General features: G+C 38.3%; 1 protein-coding gene and 2 long non-coding RNA genes across 3 annotated transcripts; 1 reads left to right on the forward strand and 2 right to left on the reverse strand.

The window, feature by feature from the left end:
• Positions 1–954: 954 nt before the first annotated feature.
• Positions 955–10417, forward strand: LOC105439700 (protein NLRC5-like). Its single transcript, XM_030993972.1, has 6 exons — positions 955–1258; positions 3309–4892; positions 5490–5577; positions 5789–6004; positions 7494–7590; positions 10385–10417. Exons 1-6 carry the CDS (start codon positions 955–957, stop codon positions 10415–10417), a joined length of 2322 nt encoding a protein of 773 aa, XP_030849832.1.
• Positions 10418–19015: 8598 nt separating this feature from the next.
• On the reverse strand, positions 19016–19162 carry LOC115927129. Its single transcript, XR_004065436.1, has 2 exons — positions 19108–19162; positions 19016–19077 (listed from the first exon to the last, which is right to left on the reverse strand). It is a non-coding gene; the product is annotated as an uncharacterized LOC115927129 (long non-coding RNA).
• A 1655-nt stretch (positions 19163–20817) lies between these two features.
• Positions 20818–24040, reverse strand: LOC115927130. The gene is made up of 3 exons (XR_004065437.1): positions 23944–24040; positions 21369–21440; positions 20818–21028 (listed from the first exon to the last, which is right to left on the reverse strand). It is a non-coding gene; the product is annotated as an uncharacterized LOC115927130 (long non-coding RNA).
• Positions 24041–24272: the final 232 nt, after the last annotated feature.

The raw sequence follows: 24272 nt of genomic DNA on the forward strand, positions 1-24272 counted from the left end.
AAGAAATTGTCTAAAGGTAAAGAGTCGCCTAAATACTACTGAATTAATAATATCTCCTCTGTATGATTTCGTTATTAAATTAAGGTAAATTTGATCAATCTAGCTGTATTGTTTGATTCTTGAAATTTAAATGTTATTCGTATTTTAATGTAAAATATGTTTTGATGTTCGAATCTCTCGAGCCATGGATGCATAAATAACATCAGAAATTACTATGTATATATTTCATGTAGGTGAATATCTCCCAAAGCAGCAGGACCCACATGAACAAGAGATGACTCCGCCGCAAAGTAGCTCAGGTATGATTGCTTTAAAACAGCGATTATTCTCCTTGGAAGGGGGGGGGGGGGATGGCTAATACAACAATATGCCAACCGGAAGATATCCTGGGCATAGCCCCTAGTTTATTTAGAAGAGAAAGGAATATTAACGATATTTTAATGCCTACTTCGAATTACAAAATTGACGATTTGACATATAGGGCATACAATAACTTGTCAAAGAGTTTAACTGTTTTCTCCATGATTGTACGCTACTGTATAGGTAATGTTTAGAAATTTCCATAATAGGATCATACGTTTGAAAATACCGAAAACAAACATTTGAAATAAATTGACGCTATTAGAGATTTAGGCAAAACTACATTTTCTCATTTTTAGTCATATTGACAGTGAAGTGTGAGGCCCAAGAGACTGAATAGACCACGACACTGACAAAACAAATAAATATATAAGGCATATAGCAAGAATGTCGGTGTTGTGAACCCTCTGGAAAATGAAATGTCTGGTAAAAGACTAGGCCGGTCCAGCTTTGATACTTATTATAAAACAATTTGATACACAAACATAATTCGTGACTCAAGATGGAATTTAAATTATAAACTTGGCGTCTTGGGAATTGACTGCATGACTGGACTTATATGTTCCTAATTTCCATTGTATTGTCTGTGTAGAAATGGCGACGCAAGGAGGTATTGCCGATGATCTTTTCTTCCATCTGGCTGAAGACATCCAGATGGGCGAGCAGATGGAGGCCTTAGGACGAACGCTCGGCTTCAAAGTCGCAGAAATCGATAGATACACAGAGACCAACAACAAAGGTGCCTGGGTATATTGCAAGGGAACATTTGACATGCTGTTTGACTGGAGACAGACCGTGGTGACTTGCGACCAGCATCTCAGACTGAAACAGGCTCTCATTGACGCTAAGCTGGTCGTGCTTGCTGATAAACATCTCAAAGGGATACACATTATTCCAGGTGGGTCTATCAGTGCTAGAGTGCTTACAATCCGTAAATCGTATGAAGAACGTAAACTTTTAGGGGAATTTCCATGTATAGGGTGTAGCGAGTGTCCGGGAACTGACGAGGTACTATGACACCGAACATGAAGATTTCATAGGACATTCAGGGCCAGTGGCGGATCCAGACGTTAATTTTACCTTTTTAGGGAGATGGGCCCCCCTGGCGATCCAGGGAGGGGGGGGGGGGGGGGATGCGGGTTTTCAAATTTTCGAGGGCCCATAAAAAAATAAATAGGGCTCACTATCCCCCCCCCCCCCCATCTCCCCACCCCACTTAGCGAATTATCGGCCTGCGCGATTTTCAATTCTTCGGGAACAAAACGAATAAATGGTGCTCACTACCCCCCTTCCCCCTCCAACTGAGCAAAATATTGGCCGGCACGATTTTCAAATTTCGGAACACTAAATTTAAATTGATTTCAAATTTGGGCCCTCCTTAGAAATCCTGGGTCCGCGCCTGAGCAAGGCCATTATATTTCATGTCCCTTCATCCTGTACATCTCTCTCCCTCAATTTCTGTTTGAAAAAGTTCTTTAATAAACAGGAAAAAATATACCAAAGATTTTCAACATCGATTTGGAGAGAAATTTTGCCTGACTGATCTATACAGTATAATCAAGGATAACAGCAGGGTTGAGTGTGTTTCTAGGCCTTCACTTCGTGGAAAAACTTAGGAAAATCGTCGGAATTCATGTATTTCAAGAGAAACAAAAATCATCCCCCAAAACCTTGCGAAGGGGTTGATATATCACGTGAGTAAAAATAAGACATTTGGTGTTATATATGCTTCCCAAGACGATAATCCAATCGAAACCAATTCACACCAATTGAATTTTTCAATTGGTTTTAATTGGTCTCAATAGGTTTTAACAGGTTTCAATGGGACTTTAATATGAATTTAAATGGTTTCAGTTGGTCCAGATTGGCCCATTGGACCAATTGGCCCCATTGGCCTAGGCCCCAGTAAACTTAAATGGAACCTTAATTGAACCAATTGGCCTAAAGTTGGACTTCAATTGGTTCAATTGAAACCAATTGAAATCCCATTAAAGTCTAATGGGGCCAATTAAAACCAATATAAACCAATAGGACCAATGCTCAACTAGATAGAAACCAATAAGATCAATAGAAACCAACAGGACCGATAGGACCAATAGAAACCGATTAGACCAATAGAACCCAATGGGACCAATAGAAACCAATAGGACCAATAGAAACCAATAGGACCAATAGAAACCAATAGAAACCAATAGAAACCAACTACAGATCTATGTATCTCATTCATATTCATTATTAATTTACACGTGTCACAGTACAATACATTTATCATGATTTGTTAAGTAAATTATGACAATGCACAATCAATTTTGTAATTTCTATTTTCCTTCGGCAATTATTGACCAACATATTACTTGTCTGATCATGTTACAATTACATTCACATTTTAGCAATAGATATATTGATTATAATATGATTACTAACCAAGATTTTTTTTTGTGTGTATTATATAATAGGAGCCTAATATATATGTTCAAAAGTTAGTCTTAAATTCACTTCAAATGATTTATATGATGGAGTTAATGCAATTGAGATTGGAATATACCTATTTGGTGGTAAGTTGCCAATATCGATTATGAAGTATCAGTTTATCACTGGGTCTTCTACCTGAATCGATTTACCAATCAAATCTCCATTGAATGCCCCCACTGAATCCCAATTCAATACCAATTGGCAATTTGGAGTAGCCTACATGGAAAGTGAAACAATGGGTACATATTAGAACCAATTGGCAAATGGTCCCGATTGCCGCCAATTTGCAATTGATCCCCATTAAAACCAATTGCCAGTAGGTTTCAATGGGGACCATGCAATTGCCGATTGGTTTCAATAGGTACCCATTGTTTCACTTTCCATGTACTCCAAATTGCCAATTGGTATTCAATTTGGTTTCAATGGGGACATTCAATGGGTATTTAATTGGATTTTCGTCTTGGTTATCATTCCAGGTATCTACAATAAGAAGATCTCGGCATCATTGACTGTTGAGCGATGTCGCGAAAAGTTGGAGAATAAGTACCGGAAAAAATTGTGCAAAATTCAAATGAAACCGTGGGATCAAAGCGATTATGCTGAGCTTGAAGATATGCACACGGCTGTTACAATGGTGAAGAAGGACGCTAACGGACAAGACACGAAAAAGAAGGAAAAACTCAAGGGTTCTGAAATATTTTCAACGAAAGTAAACGGAGAACTGCCAGCTCGAATCCTCATTTCGGCCCCCGCTGGGAGGGGGAAGACCACGGCTGTCGCTAAGATGGCTCACGATTGGGTTCACAGAAAAAAGGGGTCAGCATTAGAACACCTGCCACTTCTGTTTGTTGTGAAATTCCGAAACACAAGTAGGCGTACCTCGATCGGAGAAGCAATTAAGGACCAGCTTTTGAGTGATGTTGATGATCTCACACCAGAGGGTCTGGAGAAATTCATTAGAGAGAATCAGGGAATCTGTCACATCATACTAGACGGACTAGATGAGTATGCCGGTATCTCTTCTTTAGAAGGAAGCTCAGAGAGCAATATTTTCAGTGTCATCCGCTGGGAGGAATTTCCAGAGTGCCGAGTCCTTGTAACAACACGCCCTCACCTAGAAAACATCTTTAATCAAGATGAACTTCCTAGGGTATACACAAAGATGTGGATCGAAGGATTCTCACGAGAGAGCTCACATGAGTACATCGACAAGTTCTTTGGTTCGACTTCGAATAATTATAGCAGGCAAGGTCATGGTCTAAAGGTTTACCTTGATGAACAACCGCTCATTAATGAACTTGTTAAAACACCTCTATTTTGTCTCATGGTCTGTCATTTATGGAGCGAGGGGCTTTTAAACACTGAAATTGCAACTCAAACAGAATTATTAGACAGCGTGAATGTTTTTTTGATGCACCATGCAAACTTCCGATCAAAGTCAAGGGTGAAAATCACACGCAAAAAGTTGAGGAAAATCATTTGTCAATTAGGCAAAGTTGCCCTTACTGGTTTGCTGGACGATGCTAAAAAACTAGTTTTCACACCTGATGATTTCCGTAAAGTTCCCGCAATGCTTGAAATAGCATGTGAGCTTGGGATAGTATCGAAGACGACTGCTTCATTAACACGCCTACCTCAGTCCAACGAGACCACTTCCACTACCATTGAGTTTTATCACAAACTCGCACAAGAACACTCGGCTGGGAAATTTCTCGCTGATCAAACAAACCACTTTCTGCTGCGCTTGAAGTTATCTAAGTTAGACAGAGTACTGCTCAAGATCAAAGCAAACATCGGCGACTATGAGAATCTCATCCGATTTGCTGCTGGTACGGACAACAACCTATGTATACGAATAATGGAGAGGGTCCTCGCAAACAGCTTTGTGGATGAGCTCGAACGATATCGCATTCTCCTAGACTGTTCATCAGAGACCAAGGGTACCGAAGGAAATGTATCTTCGTTGGTTCAAAGATGTGTGAATGCAGAGAGTATTGTTCTGAAGTCACCCACAGTCTACACCGTCGTTGGGATGCAACAACTTCCAAAGCAACTTAAACGTCAGGTATGCACATTTTCATTTCACAAAATATGTTTCCAATAATCTTTTCATAAAGATTGTTTAAATTTTCATTTTTCTGCTGCAACTATAATTCAAAGAGCTAATATATTTGTGTAAATGTATTCTTATTCATAATTAACAGCATCGTAATAAATCATACTGTATGATAAAACGATCAATACGTATGATGCATATTAATTATTATTCTATGTTTCCCCAACTACGGCCTCAATCAAGGTACTGCATAGAACAGAAACAAGAAAAATAATTTGAAACAAAATAATAACAAAATACAAAAGGTCCTAGGGTCTTTTCATTTAGAGAAAAAGACGAGGGACAGTCAATATAAGCATTTAGCCTATGCAAAACATAGGAGACGTTCATTTACCATAAAAGATAATAAATGTTTTACTTATTAATGTAAATGAGGGTGAGGGAGCGTCCATTACTAACCAGATAATATTCTGAGAAAAGATCAGGCTACAGATTTTATTGATTTAATGATTACCGCAAAAAAACAAGAGATCAACTAATTATTGTCATTTAATTCGTATAATCTCTTACTAATCTCTCTATCTTTCTATTTTTACACTAGGTTATGACGATAAAGTTCGAGGGATCTACTATAACTACCGACGTGACGAGTGGACTATGGTCCTGCCTGGGATCATTTTCGATGCTACGTACCCTCACCGTCTCAGACTCCTCTCTCAGTTTCCCTCAATCTCCTCCTGAGCTTCCATCCGTCACAAAGCTATCAGCCGAGAAAGTGACGTCACAAAGCTATGAATGTCTGCTCTCATCGCTCCCTGGCTTGAGAGATATCGATATCATTATCGATGATGCAGAGAGAGACATACCTCAGATCACGGCTTGTCTTCGTCGGACGTGCAGAGGACAGCAGCACATCTACCTTACAGCACCATCATCACTCCCATCAGAGAAGAACAGTGTATCGAGAGAGACGATAAGAGGAATGGGTCTTCTGATCAGAGAACAAACCAATAACCTGCAGGGGCTACTTCTGACCTGTGTGAAGTGCACAGACGAGGAAGACTTGGTTGAACTTGTCGAGTGTTGCAAAAATGTGGAGACGATGAATCATCTAATGTGAGTTTATTGTACAAATTTTTAGTCAGTCAATAACAAAAATAAGACTCATAGTGTTGGTAGCCCCAGTAATAATAATAATTGATTACAATAATAACAAAATTAACAAAACTAGTTATATACTATAGTAATAACCATTAATGATTTTAATGCTAAGGGTGCCAAACATCTTGCACTTCAGATGTTTTTTTGCTCTAGTTTAAAATGGGCAATTGACACCTAGCCTTTAACTGAAGGCGCTTAATTATTTATGGTGAATTCATTTTAAATATATATGCACCTGTCTTATTGGATTTTAACTATTGATTTGATAACTTCGTTCATGGTTTAAAGAGAAGATTGAGACTCTGTCAGCTAGAAAGTAGCAAATTCGCCAACCTCTTCATGACATCGTATATAGATGATGTAAATTTCTCAAAGCTAGCAAGGGGTCTGAATGCCGTTATGTTTAGTATATGTATCATTTTCACGAAGACAATGAGCCCGAAATATAACAAAAGTAATTATTAACGATCATCATGTTTTCTTGCATGTGTTCAGCTGGTTTATTTTGTTTTTGTTTATCACATAAGGCCCTACTCCTTTTTCTGATCTATTTAAATGACCTCCTAAATTCCTCAATAATTGATTGTTTGCAGCTGAATTGACCATTATTTTCTACCGGGAAAATCTTGTTTTGATTTAGTAGTAATAACTGAGAATATCACAATTAATCAGTGGTGTGATGCCAATAATACAATTGTCAATATTATGACAAAAATACTTTATTAGTATGAAGCCGAAAAGTATGTCTTTTTATGTAGAAGGGTCAGTCTATATGAACGAACATATTGTTGAAAGAAGTGCATGTAGCTTCGTTCGTTGGGGTTCGTATTTATATGCATTTCACTTCGGTAGATCATATGCACTCTGCGTGTATTGTACTCCGCATATCAGTAGAAAATCTGTACGGAATGCTACATTTTGTTCTGATCAGGCTATTTCTGTTACTACATCATTCATTTATAAAAACATATAGGCATATATCACATGTTCTTTGAGTGTATTTGTTGCAAGCATAAATCATGTGTTATGCAAAGACATCACGAATAGACTTATTAGAAAGGGAAATTGGCATCTGTCAAAGTTAAAGGGTCACTTATCAGATTTCAGAAGGGGCATTTCTCATACCTAGCAAGCGGCACTCATCAGGGATGATTAGGGGCACTTCTTAGAACGGAAAGAGCACTTGTTAGACTGGGAAAAGGGACACGTGCCAATAGTCACAGGGCACTTATTTATTTAGTTATTATTTATTATTTATCTGTTCAGTTTTATTTAGAATAGAGGGTACACTGTAGGTACATTCAGTATACAAAAAAAAATAAAAATCATCAGGTGATCGGTACACTTTACCCGTTCATGTAATCATCTACAAATGGATGCAATTAACATCTTCTTTCCATTTCTCTCTTTTTAACGCAATTTACACATTATTTTTATGTTGCAGGCTTCTTGGCTGTGGTACAAACACAGACGGTAGACTAAGCCGTCACATCACTGGTCTTCACAAGTCAAAGAAGTCACTCGGGGTGATTGCCTTGCATGTAAGTTACTTACTAAGTATATCGATTGCTACATTAATGCAAGGGTTTTAGGACAATTACCCCCTGGACAATAACCCCAGCCAATTACCAACGGGGCAATTAATCCCCAAGGACAATTACCCCCCCCCTGAAAAATTACCCTCTCGGACAATCACCCCACCCCTCTCCCCAGGACAATTACCCCCCGAAACAATTAAAACCGAATTATTATCACGGTGGACTTTGAAGGTGGTAATTTTCCGGGGGGGGGGGGTAATTATCATCAGGGTTCATTTTCAGAGGTAGGTGGTAATTGTCCTCAGGGGGATGTTGTCCTTGGGGGTAATTTTCCGGGGGTGATTGTTCAGGGGGTAATTGTCCTGATACGGAATGCAAGTAAATCTTTAAACAGTGTAACACAAATTCATTTAAATGTATATCATGTGAATATCGTGCTTTTAAAATTATAGTAGCATCCTTTTTATTGTTATATTATATTGGATGTAGTTTCTGCATGTACATGTAAACTATAATGTTATAAGATTATGCTTCCGATAACCCTACATTTACATAACAACAAACCGTGAATTGCCGGAATGTTCAGGGCCATCCACAAACTCACCGCTCCTTCATATAATGCAATAAAGAGACAAGTTGCCTGTCTACATGAGAAAATAAGCCATTCGCAGATCAGAGTCGAAATTTAATGTATGCAATACAAAGAGATTGATTTATTGGCCATATTTATTTATATCATCTTTACCGTTTTACTTAAAGCAGGCTTTCCTCCTCAGTTTAAAAAAAAAACCATCCCTAAGCGCCCTGCACAATAAAACAACGCATATAATTTATGTGTGGACCTGATTAACTCATAAATAGCATACCTAAAAAAGATTAGGAAAAGAAATTAATAACATAAGAAAGATATAATATTATGAATTCAAAATATTGTAAACTGTCACTAATTTTGAACATATAGTATGATCAAAACATTCAGTCGGTAAATTATTTAATTTTCCAATAACTGATTACAGCCGTTGAAAACAAAATGAGGTAATACGAATATTAGATGGGGATTGATTAAGGAATACATTAATACATATACGCTACATAATATAAGGGGGGTGGGGTGGGAGAGAGGTGGACAAGGGATACAAAACTTCGTATTACCTTTAACAATAATAATAATAATAATAATAATGATAATATGTCTTGTTTACCCAGAGTAGCCTCATCAGTATTCATACTGTTCTCACTAAGAGCCCTGCAATCATATTATACCCCGGTCATCGGATTCAGGCTTACCCGCACACAGTGTCTGCATATTCTCCACTCCCTGGGGAGCATTACAGCCAGGCGTAATTTTTACAAGCGCATATTTGCTAATCTAAGCACATAAGCTTTCGCATCCTACCGGGTACCCATTTAACACCTGGGTGGAGAGTGGCAAATGTAGATCAATGTCTTGCCAAAGGACATTAGTGCCGCGGTACACTCTAAAAAAAAAACTGCTCAATTTGAGTCAAAATGTTACTCTTTTGGGGGGTGGTCAAAAGGAAACCACCCGACTTTTGAGTAAACTTTACTCAGCATGTGTTGAGTAACAAATCTACCCATCTGTTGAGTTAAAATATTACTCAATAAGAGACTAAATCTCTACTCAGTTTGAATGAGTCAACCTTTACTCAATATTTACTCCTTGTTTAGCGGTTTCCTTTTTTACTCAGTACTGGGTAGAAACGTAATCAACTCATGTCGAGTAAGAAACTGCTCATGAGTTGAGCCAAATTTTACTCAATTAACGAGTACATGTTTTGACTCAAATTGTTTGAGCGATTTTTTTGCTCAAATATTGAGTATGTTTTCTGGGTAACGCTTAGTTGCTCAATCAATATTGAGTAAAAACATGTACTAAGTTAAGTACATGTTTTTACTCCATTAGGGGTGCAAACCGATGCAATAGCAGCACCTTTAGGGGTTCAATCCTGCACCCTTTAAAAGGTGCAATCCTGCACCCATCATCGAGGAATACTGGTAAAATTTGCTCGTACACAAATACATATTAAACATGCATGATGTTTCTTGGTTAGTAATCATATAATCAATATATCTATTGCCAAAACGTGAATGTAATTGTAACATGATCAGACAAAATAATATATTGGTTAATGATTGCCAAAGGAAAATACAAAATCAAAAAATTGATGTGCATTGTCATAATTTGCTTAACAAATCATGATAAATGTATTTGTATGTGAACACGTGGAAAGTAATCATGAATATGCATGCAATATGCAAACTTTTATTTTGCACCCTCTTTTGGTCGATAGGGTTCATTTTTGTGGGAAGGGTGCAAAATCTTATATTGCACCCTTTTTTTAACCCCTTTTCCTTCAATAGGGTTCATTTTTATGTAAAGGGTGCAAACTCTTATTTTGCACCCTTTTTTGCACCCTTTTTTCTAAGAGTGTATCTCAGTTCTTTCGCATCTTTCTGCACGCGCACATGCATGCACGAGACATGCACATGACGGACAATGAAAGAGTACAAAATATCCAGTTCCTTAGGTAGACAAAGGAACATACAGCTGCTATTATGTAAAAATGTGTAGAACAGGTGTCACATGCATATTGACAGCTAGTTGCACTTTCCATCGATCCAACTTTCACTCGCACCCGAGGTAAATTCGGGTAAGAGATCAATGTTGATTTATTTATCACCTGCCGCAGCGTAATACCCAACCGTAGTTTACTCAAAATTGATACAAACGAAATTCGTACTCAATGTTGAGTCATTGATTTACTCTTTATCGAAGGTAACAACTTACTCGGGTGACGAGTACCACTAAAATCAAGGTCTTACTCCAGCTTGAGTACTGAATTGCTCATTTTGTTACTCAACTTGTTTTACTCGGCACAATTTACTCGCTGACATTAAGAGTGTAGGACTTGAACCGCGGACCTTGTGACAATACTATATTTTGCCTGAGTTACGCAGGCTAATGTTGCTGTCTGACTTGTTACTTTTGCATACTTATTTTTAGTGAGGTTTTTTTTGTCCAAGAGTAAGAGAAGATTATGCATAGAGTTAGGAATGTTTTGCAGGCTTTGCTGAGTATATGAGCTTTAGTGTGTGGTAGTGGATGTTTGTGGAGTCATTGTACAATGGGCCTTCATCACAGCAAAGTTCAAATGTGTTTGTATTTTTTTTGTAAAGTTTGTGTAATGTTTATTCTGCCTACGTGGATCTGAAGTTGTTGTTGTTTGTTTTCTTCTTATTTTTATTATAACCCGTAACTGCTTGTCGCAGAATAACTGTCATAGGGCTCTCAATTAGAACAGGTATTTTGTTACGGAAAGATACATTTAGGGTGATAATGGTTTCGTGAAGTGGAGAGTTCGTGTATGCATGGAGATATATCTCCATGGTATATGTGAAAAGTCTATACACTTTGTGCGCCCTTTTCGGCGCGTTTGAAAAAGCTCGGTTTGTATGATGCATAGGCGCCGGAAGTCAGGGGCAGGGAGGGGGGGGGGGGCAAAGCGAATTTTTGCTCCCGCAAACAAACAAAAACCCGCCCTCCTTCTCAAACTAAGAAGAAAAGCAGTAAAGGAGTAAATATGGTTTGTATTTTTAACGCAAAAGAACATAACAATAATAACAACCTGAATTAAATCACATATAGAATTCCATTCAAAGAAAAGGAAAGTTAACAGGAATTAAATTTTCTGTACATTCCGCATTCCACCTATATTTATCGTTGGAGCTTTTTATATTAGCGATACGCGAATAACGTGGAAATATTGTGAGAGGATGGGAAAGCGTTTGTGTTTTTTGTTATAGGGGTGAGAAGACATGAGCCCCTGATCGCTTGCGTACTGATTGGGGGGGGGGGGTCTTTTTCGATACCATTGATTTACAAATGTTGCTGAAATGACATGATTTCCCGGTATTTTTTCTCAGTCATACCTTTCGAGCCCCCCTTACCTTTTGAAAAAGTATGTTACAGAGAAAAAGAAAGAAAGAGAGAGAGAGAGAGAGGAAAAAAGTGACCTGCCAATGTCACAAATGAGGTATAAAAATACGCTCATCTGACCGTAATTAAATGCCTAAAACCTGAGAGCTTTCGGGGGCTTGGCCCCCTGGACCCCACCAAGGGTCCTAAGGCGGGGCCCCTAGATGCTTATCTGACCGTAATTTAATGCCTGAAAACCCTGAGCTTCCGGGGGCTCAGCCCTTGACCCCCTGTCAGTGCTCAGACCCTGGACCCCAAGACAATTTATGCTCTACCTGATTGTTAATACTCCACTTTTAAAAACGTTCCGCGAGCCTGCATGTAACGTGTAAGAGTGGTGGTGATGCAGATTTTTCTTCTGCTCCCCCCTTCCAAACGTTTGTGCTCATTACGTCACTGTCCCTGGAAGGTGAATCCCTGGAATGTTTGCCCCCCCCCCCCCCCCCCAATCCTAAACTGCTTCCGGCGCGCCTTGTATGATGGATGTCACTCCGTCGGTTGCCCGGAAAAAGGTGGCATAGCGTGGGCGCTGGTAAAAAACGGGGAACCGAGAGAAACGGTTTTGAAGTGTTAACACCTACTTCAAGTGCTAAAATATGGTGGCCCTGAAGGGAAATCGCGAATAGACTAAATCGCGAGAAATTGGCGATAAAATTCACGATATCATGAATTTTATCGCCAATTTTAACGACGAAATTCACGAAATTGACGATATCGTCAATTTTATCGTGAAAAGTTCACGATAAAGTTCACGATATCGTCAATTTTATCGTGTACTCTATCGTGTACTCTATCGTGTACTCTCCTGGCGGGCGCTTCGTAAACAAAACCAGCCCTAGCTTGATTGAAGACGATTATTTTGACGAGACGTTTTTACGATGATTTCTGTGAAAATGGTAGGTTTAACTTCATATTATGCTCTAGATCTATTTGTATTTTATGTTTGACAAGATAGGCATAAAAAGTAATTGCACAGCGGAAAAATTACCCGGTAGACTATGCAATTAATGGTCTAGATGCACTCAATGCATTTTCCCATACATTCATTTCCATGTTGTAATATCTATCGAGTAATGTAATTGATCTAGATGATAGATCTAGGCCTACTTTTATTAGTAGGCCTACGTACTAGCACACTCAATTTCTCAAACTGAGTCAACAAAGACTGACAGAGTCGATGTAGAACTAATACTAACTAATAGGTAGCAGCGGCTAGCAGAATATTACTAGTAGTAGCATTCTAGTGCACTAGCTGCATGCGCAGGCTATAGAATAATGCATGATTGTACGAATACACCAGTTTACCGTTGTGTGCGCCATTTTAATCGAAGTCAATGGCCTAGAGGTCATGTATTTATGCGTAAATTAAGATTGCGCCCATGCAAATTATGGTGACATACTGCCTACGCGCTGCGTTGTGCGCGCACATCATCATTTGCATGGGCGCAATCTTAATTTACGCATAAATACCACTGACCTCGGGTCATACACCAGTTTACAGTTGTGTGCGCCATTTTAAACAAGGCCAATGACCTAGAGGTCATGTATTTATGCGTAAATTGATTGCGCCCATGCAAATTATGATGATATCACTGCCTGCGCGCTGCGTTGTGCGCGCATATCATCATTTGCATGGGCGCAATCTTAATTTACGCATAAATACCAGAGGTCAGAGGTCATTGGCCCCGGAACAGGGCCAATTTGGCCCTGTTCCGGGGCCAATGACCCGAGGTCAACTGTCTGCTCATGCGCACTGATACAACTGTAAACTGGTGTATTGGCTTTGTTTCAAAACCAATGACCCGAGGTCAACTGTCTGCGCATGCGCACTGATACAACCGTAAACTGGTGTATTGTATTGAAGATGATTTAGTCGTAGGCTCTATGCCTCCAGTGATTATTGCATTGGCAGACATTTTATTTTTAATATTTTTTTCAATGCTAGCAACAACATGAATTATTAATTAAGCTAGGGCCTAGCCAAGGTCACTCAAGTAAAGCATATTAGTAGACAATGCTAATGCGTATTGACCTCTATAGCGCTGCACGTCAATACGATTACCAGACAACTCGCCACAAACACAACCCGCCCCAAGACAACCCGCCACAATACCCTGGACATCTCGCCACAATACCCTGGACAACTCGCCACAGGCGAGTTGTCCAGGGTGGGGTGCCTTTTCGGACAACTCACCACACTTTTTCCCCTCATGATTTCTAGATCTAGATCTTTTTGGTAACTAAATAGTAATCAATAATACTGCTGATTTTTTGTTAGGGGGAGGGGGGGGGGGAGTGGAAATTCGTTTTGACCCCCCCCCCACACACACACACTTTTTCGTTGGGAGGAGGGCGAGTCCCCTGCCCCCACTTCTGGCGCCTATGATTGCAAGAATTGCTGGATTTCTTAAAAAAGGGGCACCTACAAAGGGACACATCAACAATAATAAAAACCATTTTTAGATATTTGTCTATAGGCCTACGCCTTCGTCAAGATTGTGAATACACTACCACGAATGACATCAATATTTGTTTATTTCTTTACGTGGAACAACATATTGTTTAAGCAACGTACTCCGCAATTTGGTGTGATGGATTGAATATCGATTTTCGAGCAAGCAAGGAAAAAGTTTAAGGTCCCATTTGAAAAATTACATGATGAATATTGAGGACAATCTAATGAAGAAAGACAGAAAAGTTCTTTTATGTAATTATGAGTAACATTATAATTAAAACATCTGAGAAAGAAAAGTAGGCACTTATCAGAAGGGAAAAGGACATGTACAAATGATAAGGGGGCACTTTAGGGGAACCTGAAAAAGTGGAGGCACAGTGCCCCCCCCCCCCAAACAAGAATGCCGCCTGTGACTGTGGGCAAAAGTGCGAAACTAACCCAGAAAATCTAGAAATAAACAACATTTCAATTTTATTTCGCGGGTCAACTGCCCCCTCTCCCATTAGTACGCCAGCGCTTCCAGTAGGCCTATCCTTCATGAATTCCTACCATCAACAATTATCAGAAGGGAAAAGAACATGTAAAAAGGATAAGGGGGCACTTTAGGGGAACCTGGAAAAGTGGGGGCACAGTGTCCCCCCCCCCAACGAAGAATGCCGCCTCTGACGAAACTAACCCAGAAAATCTAGAAATAAACCACATTCCAATTTTATTTCGCGGGTCAACTGCCCCCCCCCCCCCCCCCCCCCTCTATCAGTACACCAGTGCTTCCAGTATCCTACCATTAAAATATTTCTGGGACAGAAAAATGCAGCTGTTATAGACCTCTATCTAAATACCGAGAAGTTATCCCAATGATCTGGCGATCGTACGCCCTTTGGTTTGTCAAAAGTATATTATTGTTGCAAGGGAAATCAGCTTTATTCTTTATTCTTTGTAATGACTGTGTTTATAGAAAATCATGACAAATGACAATTTCATATCATTTTAGATCTAAAAATCACGGGGGGAAAAAAGTGTGGCGAGTTGTCCGAAAAGGCACCCCCAAATTTTTTTTTAAAAAATTGTACATGGCCAGGCCCATGTATGCAGACAAGGACTGTTAACCGTGGTAACACTAACAATATGTAAAACTGTATCGGAGCTTGGAGATAATTGATAATTTATGACACTGATGCAGTGATAGATCTAAACTTCTGAAACAAAATCAAACTTGTTTTCAATCCTGAAAATCTCTCTGCCAAATAATTTTCTAAAGTCTGTTTCTCTGTGTATTCAAAAATGTATTCTTTATGTTATTATTGCAGGAGCTACTGACTACAAGCATGAAATAGATGTGACGCAATTGGATTTAATTGATCAACAGTACTGTTTGGCAATGGGAGAAAGTGGTAACGGGAGGACCTTTGCTTATTTGGTCCTCCTCGATTTGGCACCATTCAGTATCCAGTGATATTTCTTTTGTATTGTGTTGTTTCGGCAATATATCAATAAAGCAACAGTTTGACCGACTTGCCTGCATCATCACTTTTGTGCTGAAAACCTTATTTTGGTTGTTTGAAGGTCGCCATTTTCCTTCTTTATCGTCAACATTGACCTTCCGTGTCTTCATTTATCATCATAACTCTACCTTTGACATCGACCATTCGTTTCTTCGTTCATAATCATCATGATAACTTTACTTTCGCCATTATCGACATCGTTTCTTTGTATGAAGACCACGCCATCTTTCTGTTTGACAGTATACAAACCCCAGTTTGTATATTTACACCGTCGATTTCCGTTCTTTGTTTGAAGGTCAGGATTTACGCCTACCTTCCACATCGTCAGAAACTTTGCTATTCTTTTCCACATCGTCTCTTCTTGTTTCTTCGACATCATCAGAAACTTGGGTCTTCTTTTCCACATCGTCAAATCTTGTTTTTTCGAGATCATCAGAAACTCTACCTTTGTCGTCATCGACAGAATAGACCCTAATTGTTTCTTTGACATCGTCGGTTCATCATCATTGACAATAACATCAACGCATTTGACAAGTTTGATGATAATGTAGTGTAATTAGAAAAGCGGCAGTCTTTCGCTTTATAAATAGACTCCCTTAATTGTTAACATGTGACTGTTATTGAAATATTTCCCGGCTAGATTTTAGCACGGATTTGAATAAACGCTCATGGTTTAAATGATATATCTTGTGTCCACTATTTTTTATTATAGCTGTCTGGTCTCTTGTGAATCACAGTAGAAAGAAAAGGAAGAATTAAATTAGGAATTAATTGGGATGTTGACCAAGTTACGATCATCGATCATGATCATTCAACTCCTAATCCAGTTCTTGCCAAAACTCTATATGCAGCAACATCATTTCAAAAAGCCACAAACATGCTCTGAAGCACTCATTTTTTATGGTAATTCGATCCAATTATTTGATCTTGTTTGATTGTGTTTGTTACAAGGACACGTCTGTATAATTTCTGAACGTATTTTACACCGTATCAAAGATTGCAGTAACTTCTTCCTTTTCAATATACTGCTTTAAGGATAAGCCATGTTGGGAGAGCCACAGCCTTCTGAAGTCTTAATAAATGCATATTCCACATTCTTACTCTTTTTCTTCCTGTTTCTTGATCCCCTCCTTTTCTTCCTTTCTTCTCTTTTCTCCCTTCTTTTTATTCTCTTTCTTCTCTTTTCTCCCTTCTTTTTATTCTCTTTCTGTCTATTTTTCTTCTTCTCTTTCTTCTCCTACCCCTTTTCCTCTCTTATTCTTTTTTTCTTCTTCTCCTTCTGCATCCTATCATTCCTCTTGGTCCCGTTTCTTGTTATGCTTAATTCATCATTCATACTTGTTCTACAGCTTTTGTATGAATGTAGAGTTCAGATAAAATCAATTTGTTTTCTCTCTCTATAATGTAATTTACACATATCAGTCACATATATTGTTTCTAAATTCTATTTATTCATTTTGAATGCATGTAACATTGTCTGTTTGGAGCCACAGTGGCATTGATCTGTATTACTTTGACATGGAGTCAGGGCCCTTGTGACCCCAAACAGACGATATGTTAAACGTGTCTGTTAATATTTGTCTACATTATGCATCACAAATTCCATTATGAATAATATGAAGTATTAGCCCTGCATTGTTAATAATAAAACATGACCTGGGCTTCTTCTCTTTTCTACTTGTAGTATCTATACAAGTGTATGTACTATAATCATGATTGTTAATAAAGTGATATTGAAACAAAAACTGCTGCAAAATTTAAGAAACTGAAATTGGGGTTTTCTGCCTACAACAGTAAACTCAAATAGGGCATTCTGTCATCAATATTCATCTTCAAACATATTTGTTTTAAAAATATTTGCAGAAATGTGTGTTAATTTTTGCCACAAAATTTGGGCTGCTAACACTTTACATTTCTTGAAACCTCTCAAAAACTGATTACACTTGAAACGTGTAGTGTTTGTTGACACCTGAAGTAATAACCAACACCAAACATGATTATGGTAACATTTGTTAGGTTATTTTAATATAAACTGTATAAAAAAGTATGAACATAGGAAAATAGATCTGTAGTTGATACACACAGCTTTTGTAATAGATTTTCAAGGACATTTAAAAAATGTGCTTAAAACGCCCATCTATTCAGTGTGAAAGACAAAACAGAAGAAGTACATTTAATAACATAATTGGCGGTAATGCTTATTTGCAGGGGCGGCGATTTCTTTTCATGACGGGGGGGGGGGGGGGACGAAATCCGTATATTGAACAAAAACGTTGGGGGGGGGGATAAAAAAATCTGCATCCCACTCTAACATTATACATGCAGGCCTCGCAGAACGTTTTTCATAGAGGGGGAGGCTAAAGTATTTTATTAGGTAGAGCAAAGCGAGCATAGCAAGTGGAGCGTAAATTGGCGTGTGGTCCAGGGGCGTAGGCCCATGAAGCTCAGGGGTTTTAGGCATTTAATAACGGTCAGATGAGCATCCAGGAGCTCGTCTTAGAGCCCCTGGTGGGGTCCAGAGGGCAAACCGCCCGGAAGCTCGGGAAAAAACCATGCCGTTTCAGCAACATTTCTAAATCACTGGTATCGAGTAAGAAATAAATCAAGTTTGAATTTTATTAGGGGGGGGGGGCAACTGCCCCCAAGCCCCCCCCCCCTCATCATTACGCCAAGGCGAGGGAGCAAAGTGAACGAGAGGGGTAGAGGTTACGGAAGTGACTATCCCCTCACAGGTTTTTGAAGTTTTGTTGTATTAACAAATTACATACTTTAATTAGCAAAAGAATAGTATAAAACAAGCAATTTACCTTATTCACACTTCACTTTTCTAGAATATTTACTGTACACTTCGAAGAATATTATGCGGGGGAGCGAGAAGATTTTTGCATTTTTATTTGTCTAAACGCTGCACTCTAGGGCCCTCTGGAGCCTAAAAGTTTGTTGCAGTCTTTAGTCAGTATTTGCTATACACTTTTTTTCTCACTTTTTCACTTTTTCTGGGGGGGGGGGACGATCCCCCCTAAAGAAATTGAGGGGGACGTGTCCCCTCTCGTCCCCAAGGGATCGCCGCCCCTGCTTATTTGAGAGTGGAAAATTGCAAACATATGAGTATCTTATATGGCATCAAATGACCATTTTCTTCAGCAATGTGAGAGCTGAACAATTGCTAAACAATTTACATGTATAAATAGTGGAGAGAAAACTTTGGAATGAATGCAAATATTTTTTCCCCTTAAACCATAATTGCGTATCAATATCATTTCAATACCTTCATTACAACATACATGTAGAGCAAGAGATCAATGGACCTTGTATTTAACAGAGCCTGTGAAATTAGTGGCCACATCAATTACTATACTATATTACTATATTATCACTTGTGCCCTTGGGTAACTACATCGAAAATGTACCACAGATGATATTATCACTTGTGCCCTTGGGTAACTACATCGAAAATGTAACCACAGATGATTATTTTTTTAATATACCCCCCCCCCCTCATGCATAAACATCTGGCAACACTACGTACAAGAGACCTAAAAGTAATAATTTTCCACAATTGAGACCCTTAGGGGAGCACTGCCCCTGAGTCCTCATGAGGGGCAAGGTAATTAATGCGAACAAATTCAGATCCCCTCTCAAATGTCAAACTTTATTGAGTGCCAGCATTAAGTTTTAGAATCAAAGTTAAGAAATTGCTATATACATGTTCGGACATTTTTCGGGGGTTCCGTTGAGGGGCAAGGTACCTCAACAACCTATAATTTCTCATGAATGATCCCTGCCAAATTTGATTAAATTTTGTTGTGTATTTTTTCAAAGAAAAATTGAACAATTAACCTTAATGCTTCCTGCTGTAATATGTGCCAGAGGTATAAAAGTAAAGGTAATCTTTACTAAAGACCCCCCCCCCCCAAAAAAAAAAAAAAAAAAAAAAAAAAAAATATATATATATATATATATATATATATATATAAAAATTAAAAAAAAAAAAAAAAAATCCTCATATTAAAGGTACTATGTCCCTTTTGCAGCCAACCTCATATTCTGTAGAACTTTGCAGGAATTATTAATATGTCATGTATGTCCTCTCTGTAAAATATAAACGCTAGCAGTGTCCTAATATTCAAATTATGCAAGGTAACCCGTTTACTTGCTAGACTTCACTGTCAGACACTATTGAGTGACTGACTGGCTTTTTTTCTTCTCTGGTAATAACATACATGAAATGAGCTATAAAGGGTACATGACCATTTGTCTACATCAATAACCCACTTCTTGTGATGGCTAAAATTAAAAAACTGATTGAATCTTTGCGCAGCATAAAACACATGACCATTCGGTACAATGATCTGAAAATCAAGACTTTTACTTATTGGCCCATTTGAAGACTTTTTCAAGCCCCACTTTCTTTAGGGCAATTTTAAATTAGTATTATCTTTCAAATGCCGTTGGAATTTAACCTTTTCATTTGTTTTGGCCTGTAAATGGGACATAGTACCTTTAAAGGTAATACAAATGGGGGAATTTTGAAAATTGGGTTGATAGTGATTCTTTACAATTTTGATATATTTGGATGCCCATGTGGATGTATTATAAGCACTATCAAATTTAGCCCCTAAAACATTTCTGTTTTCGAGAAAAATTGAATATAAAAATTTACCGGTGCTCCCGGAAAATTTCGATAAATTTCAAATAGCGCCTACGGCCGTACAATGGTAACTGCGAAAATGAAAATCTAAGAATATGTAGTTGTGATATATAATTTCCAAACCGGAATAGCTAATTGGTCGATTTTAGTCAAGAAACATTGTTTAATAGCATAATTAATATATTGACCTTGAGAGGGAGTTATACAAAATAAAAAGTTAATTATTTACAATTTCATAACTTTAGAATCGATTCAACCGCGACAACGTTCACTGAATATTGTAAGATAGTATATGCTTCCAATATGTTTATTTGAACCAAATTCATGACCCCATACCAAAACGTTGTAATACCTTTAATAAGAAGCTCTGAATGTACACTATTTATTGAGCTGCTTAACAGTTAAATGAGGGCATTACAAGGACATAATTTTGGTAAGGCAAACAGCAATTTGCATTCCTAAAATTGAATTGGTAGTACAAATTGCATATTACAAAAATGACGAGATCTTTTCTGTTCTGAAATTGTTTGCTTAATTGTTTTGCATGTTTCATATTATTGTACTCTGTTTCTCGTATTATTGTAATGCTGGTGGGAAGCATATTTCCACATTGTGGACAAATACATCAAATCAATCAATCATGAGTGTCCCATTTGAGATTGGACTGCATAAACACTCCGAGCAGCTTGATAACATTGCAGTGTTGGACAGTGTGATCAGCAAGGATAAGGCGAGAGGGCATCGGACAAATAGCTCAGGCAATGTCCTGCTCAGATGATTCTGGGCAGTGGCGTTGAAGTCTGAGGCTTCTACAAATGCACTTCACCTGCCGAACACTATAAAGGGAAAGATAAATATATCACAGTTTAAACCCTAAATACAATTAAACATATACTATAATAATATTCCACCCAGCAACGCTTACATGTGCAAAGCAATCATATAATGATACATAAACAGGAGCCCCCAACAGTTGATTTAAAATTATGCAATAGCATTATCAGATATTTTATGAGCATGCCATTCAAAGCAATGATACATGAGGGTTGGTTTTATGTTATTAAGAAATGTTCCAGGTTTTTGAAAGATTTATATTTCGGGTTAGGTACATCCATGAATAAAATTAAAACAAATACAAAAACATTACGTATAAAAAAATTGTTTCATAGTTCATACCTCTCTTCCTGATGCCATCTCGATAATGCTCCATGAATACCCTGCTACCGTAAGAGGCAATCTGGTAAAGTACTGTGCATTATAGAATTTGTGAAATCAAGGAGCAAAACAATTTTTGTTAAACTTAGAAAAGCATCCACATATACAGTATAATAACTGTTTTCACATCTATTATATCAAGTGGTTAGCTTTGAAATACTAATTACTCATGTGTTAAGATCCTACTAATGGTTTACACATAAAGTGAAGTATTGCAGAACACTTTTGGGGTTCAAATCAAATGAATTGCACATTTACAATGACTTGAAAATATGTATGACTTGAAATATTTCAAAGATCAGACATTTAGGTCTGTGACATTGTTCCTGATTAAAAGAACATTAAGACTCGTAAGCATACCAATATAACCAGTACAGTTCTCTTGATGCCAATATTATAGAAATGGTAACCTCGCTCGATTCATAATGCGGAATGAGGATCGCTATTCATAATACGGGAAGAAGGTTGCTATTCATAATACGGGAAGAGGGTCGCTATACATAATACGGCCCACTGACAGGTCACGAATTGGCGTGGGGTCCAGGGGCGGAGCCCCCAGAAGCTCAGAGGTTTTGGGCAATAAATTACGGTCAGATGAGCATATTTTGATACCTTATTTGTGACACTGGCAGGACATGAATTGGCGTTGGGTCCACGGGACGGAGCCTCCAGAAGTTCAGGGGTTTTAGGCATTTTATAACGGTCACATAAGCATGCAGGGGCCCGCCTCAGGGCCCCTGGTGGGGTCGATGGGTGGAGCCCCAAAGCTCAGGGGTTTTTTGGCATTTAATAAAGGTAAGATGAGCAAATTTCGACACCTTATTATTTTGTGACAAAGGCAGGTCACTATTTTTTCTTTCTTTTTTCATGAATTTGCCATTTTCCAACAAACGCATAAATTTTAGCTTTCCTATTTCCCATTCCCTTCCTCCCCCCCCCCCCCGTTTTGGGGCGGGGGCGGGGGATGGGGGGGGGGGGGGGGGGGGAGGCAAGGGCTTTTTGCCCCCCGAACTATAACTTGTTGGCAGGAAAATTGCAACTCTTCTTCCTCTTCTTTCTTTCCCTTTCTCCCCTCTTTCCCTTCTTTTCCTTCTCTCTCTCTCTCTTTTTTTGCCGGGAGGGGGGGGGGGGGGAAGGCCCGCTGCCCCCCCTGGAACCGCGCCTGGTTATATACAATCTTTTCATAAATTATACACAATATAGCAAGATATATTTTCCATATAAGTAAGGAAGTTAGATTTTCAAGATTTTAAGCCATCAAGATATGATATTGTGACCGTTAGGCGTTACGCGAACGATGGCGTACCCTGTATTACCGGTATGTCTTGTTTTAAAGTATATTGTACCTTTTATCTTTGACGATTATATAAAGACATCCCCATTACATTCATGTATCTTATGAATCTGCCCCACTCCTGTGGTGACAAAAAATACAGTACAACTCAACACAAATATAATCCCATTCACCTATTGTAATTTGTAAACTTGATTTCAACCGCGACAACGATCACTGAATACTGTAGGATTGCATATGCTTCCAATATGTTCATTTGAACCAAATTCATGACCCCATACCAAAACTTTGTATTACCTTTAATACAATTTTGTTTGCTTATTTAATTTCGATGAATAGCGACCCTTTCTGTATTATGAATAGCGACCCTCTTATTGTATTATGAATAGCCACCCTCTTCTCGTATTATGAATAGCGACCCCCTTCTCGTATTATGAATAGCCACCCTCTTCTCCTTTATGAATAGCGACCCCCTTCTTCGATTATGAATAGCGGTTCTTACATGTATGAATAATGACCCTAATGAATAATGACCCTTTTCTCAAATTATGAATAGTGGTAATTATGAATAGCGGTCCTTATGAATAATAAGCAGATCTCATTTTAACAGACCTTTAGATGAGCATACATGTGGTATGTACACTGCATTTCAATTTTTAAACAAAAAGGGTAACTGCCCAATTCTCCATTGACAAATATAACAGGTCTTAAAAATAAAGTAGTCCTTTTTATATTTAGACTGGTGTCTATTGGACATTTCTAGTTCATACCTTTACAAATAAAAGCATTTCTTGTGCAAGCTTCATTAAGGTTCTTGTTAACATTGTTCAGATGAGAAAAATGGTGATAAGGTAGTGACTTCAATGCTCGATATACATTTAAAGATAATCTGAAAGTTTGAGTGAAAACAGGCTATCATTAATGATCAAAATTTGAAAAAAAAAATGATCTGATTAATTCCGGAATTCTCCCAACTATATTATCGTATGTATCAACTAGGTTTTTAGCAAGGACAATTTAAAAAAAAGTATTACAAGCCGTTCGACTGTAGTAACACTCCTTCATAAAGAAAACAACATATTAGGCCAGCCCCCAGGGGTTGTTAAAGAGAAGGGAATGCGAGGGATATGCAGGGAAACAACATCAGTGTCTGTAACAGCAGCTTAGCAATCTATAACCCATCATTATCTAAGATAATTTTTATTTTGTTATCATTTCAACGCATACACTCAATAAGGATACATTCAGCTTAGTTCCCATCATCCTGAGCTGGTTTGTATGGAGTGTTGATACATGGCAGTTGTACTACAAGTTTTAGGGCTTGCTTGCATGAACGCCAACCAGGTAATCTGTTGAATGAATAATAAAAGAAACATATGCAAACAACATCTAGTGATAAACTTTGCACATTATAAAACAAAAAGAAAAACATCAAAACATTTTTTTTTTTTACTCCAAGAGATGAATTTTTGTAAGATAATCACACTGTGAGTGGATTACCCTTTAGCGTTTACGGTTAGACTTCATGCATCGTAGGACTCTACGAGTTCGCTGCCCATCGACTAAAAAGT

This window comes from Strongylocentrotus purpuratus, unplaced genomic scaffold (assembly GCF_000002235.5).
Source record: "Strongylocentrotus purpuratus isolate Spur 01 unplaced genomic scaffold, Spur_5.0 spur5_scaffold_20, whole genome shotgun sequence".
NCBI classification, from domain to species: Eukaryota; Metazoa; Echinodermata; class Echinoidea; order Camarodonta; family Strongylocentrotidae; genus Strongylocentrotus; species Strongylocentrotus purpuratus.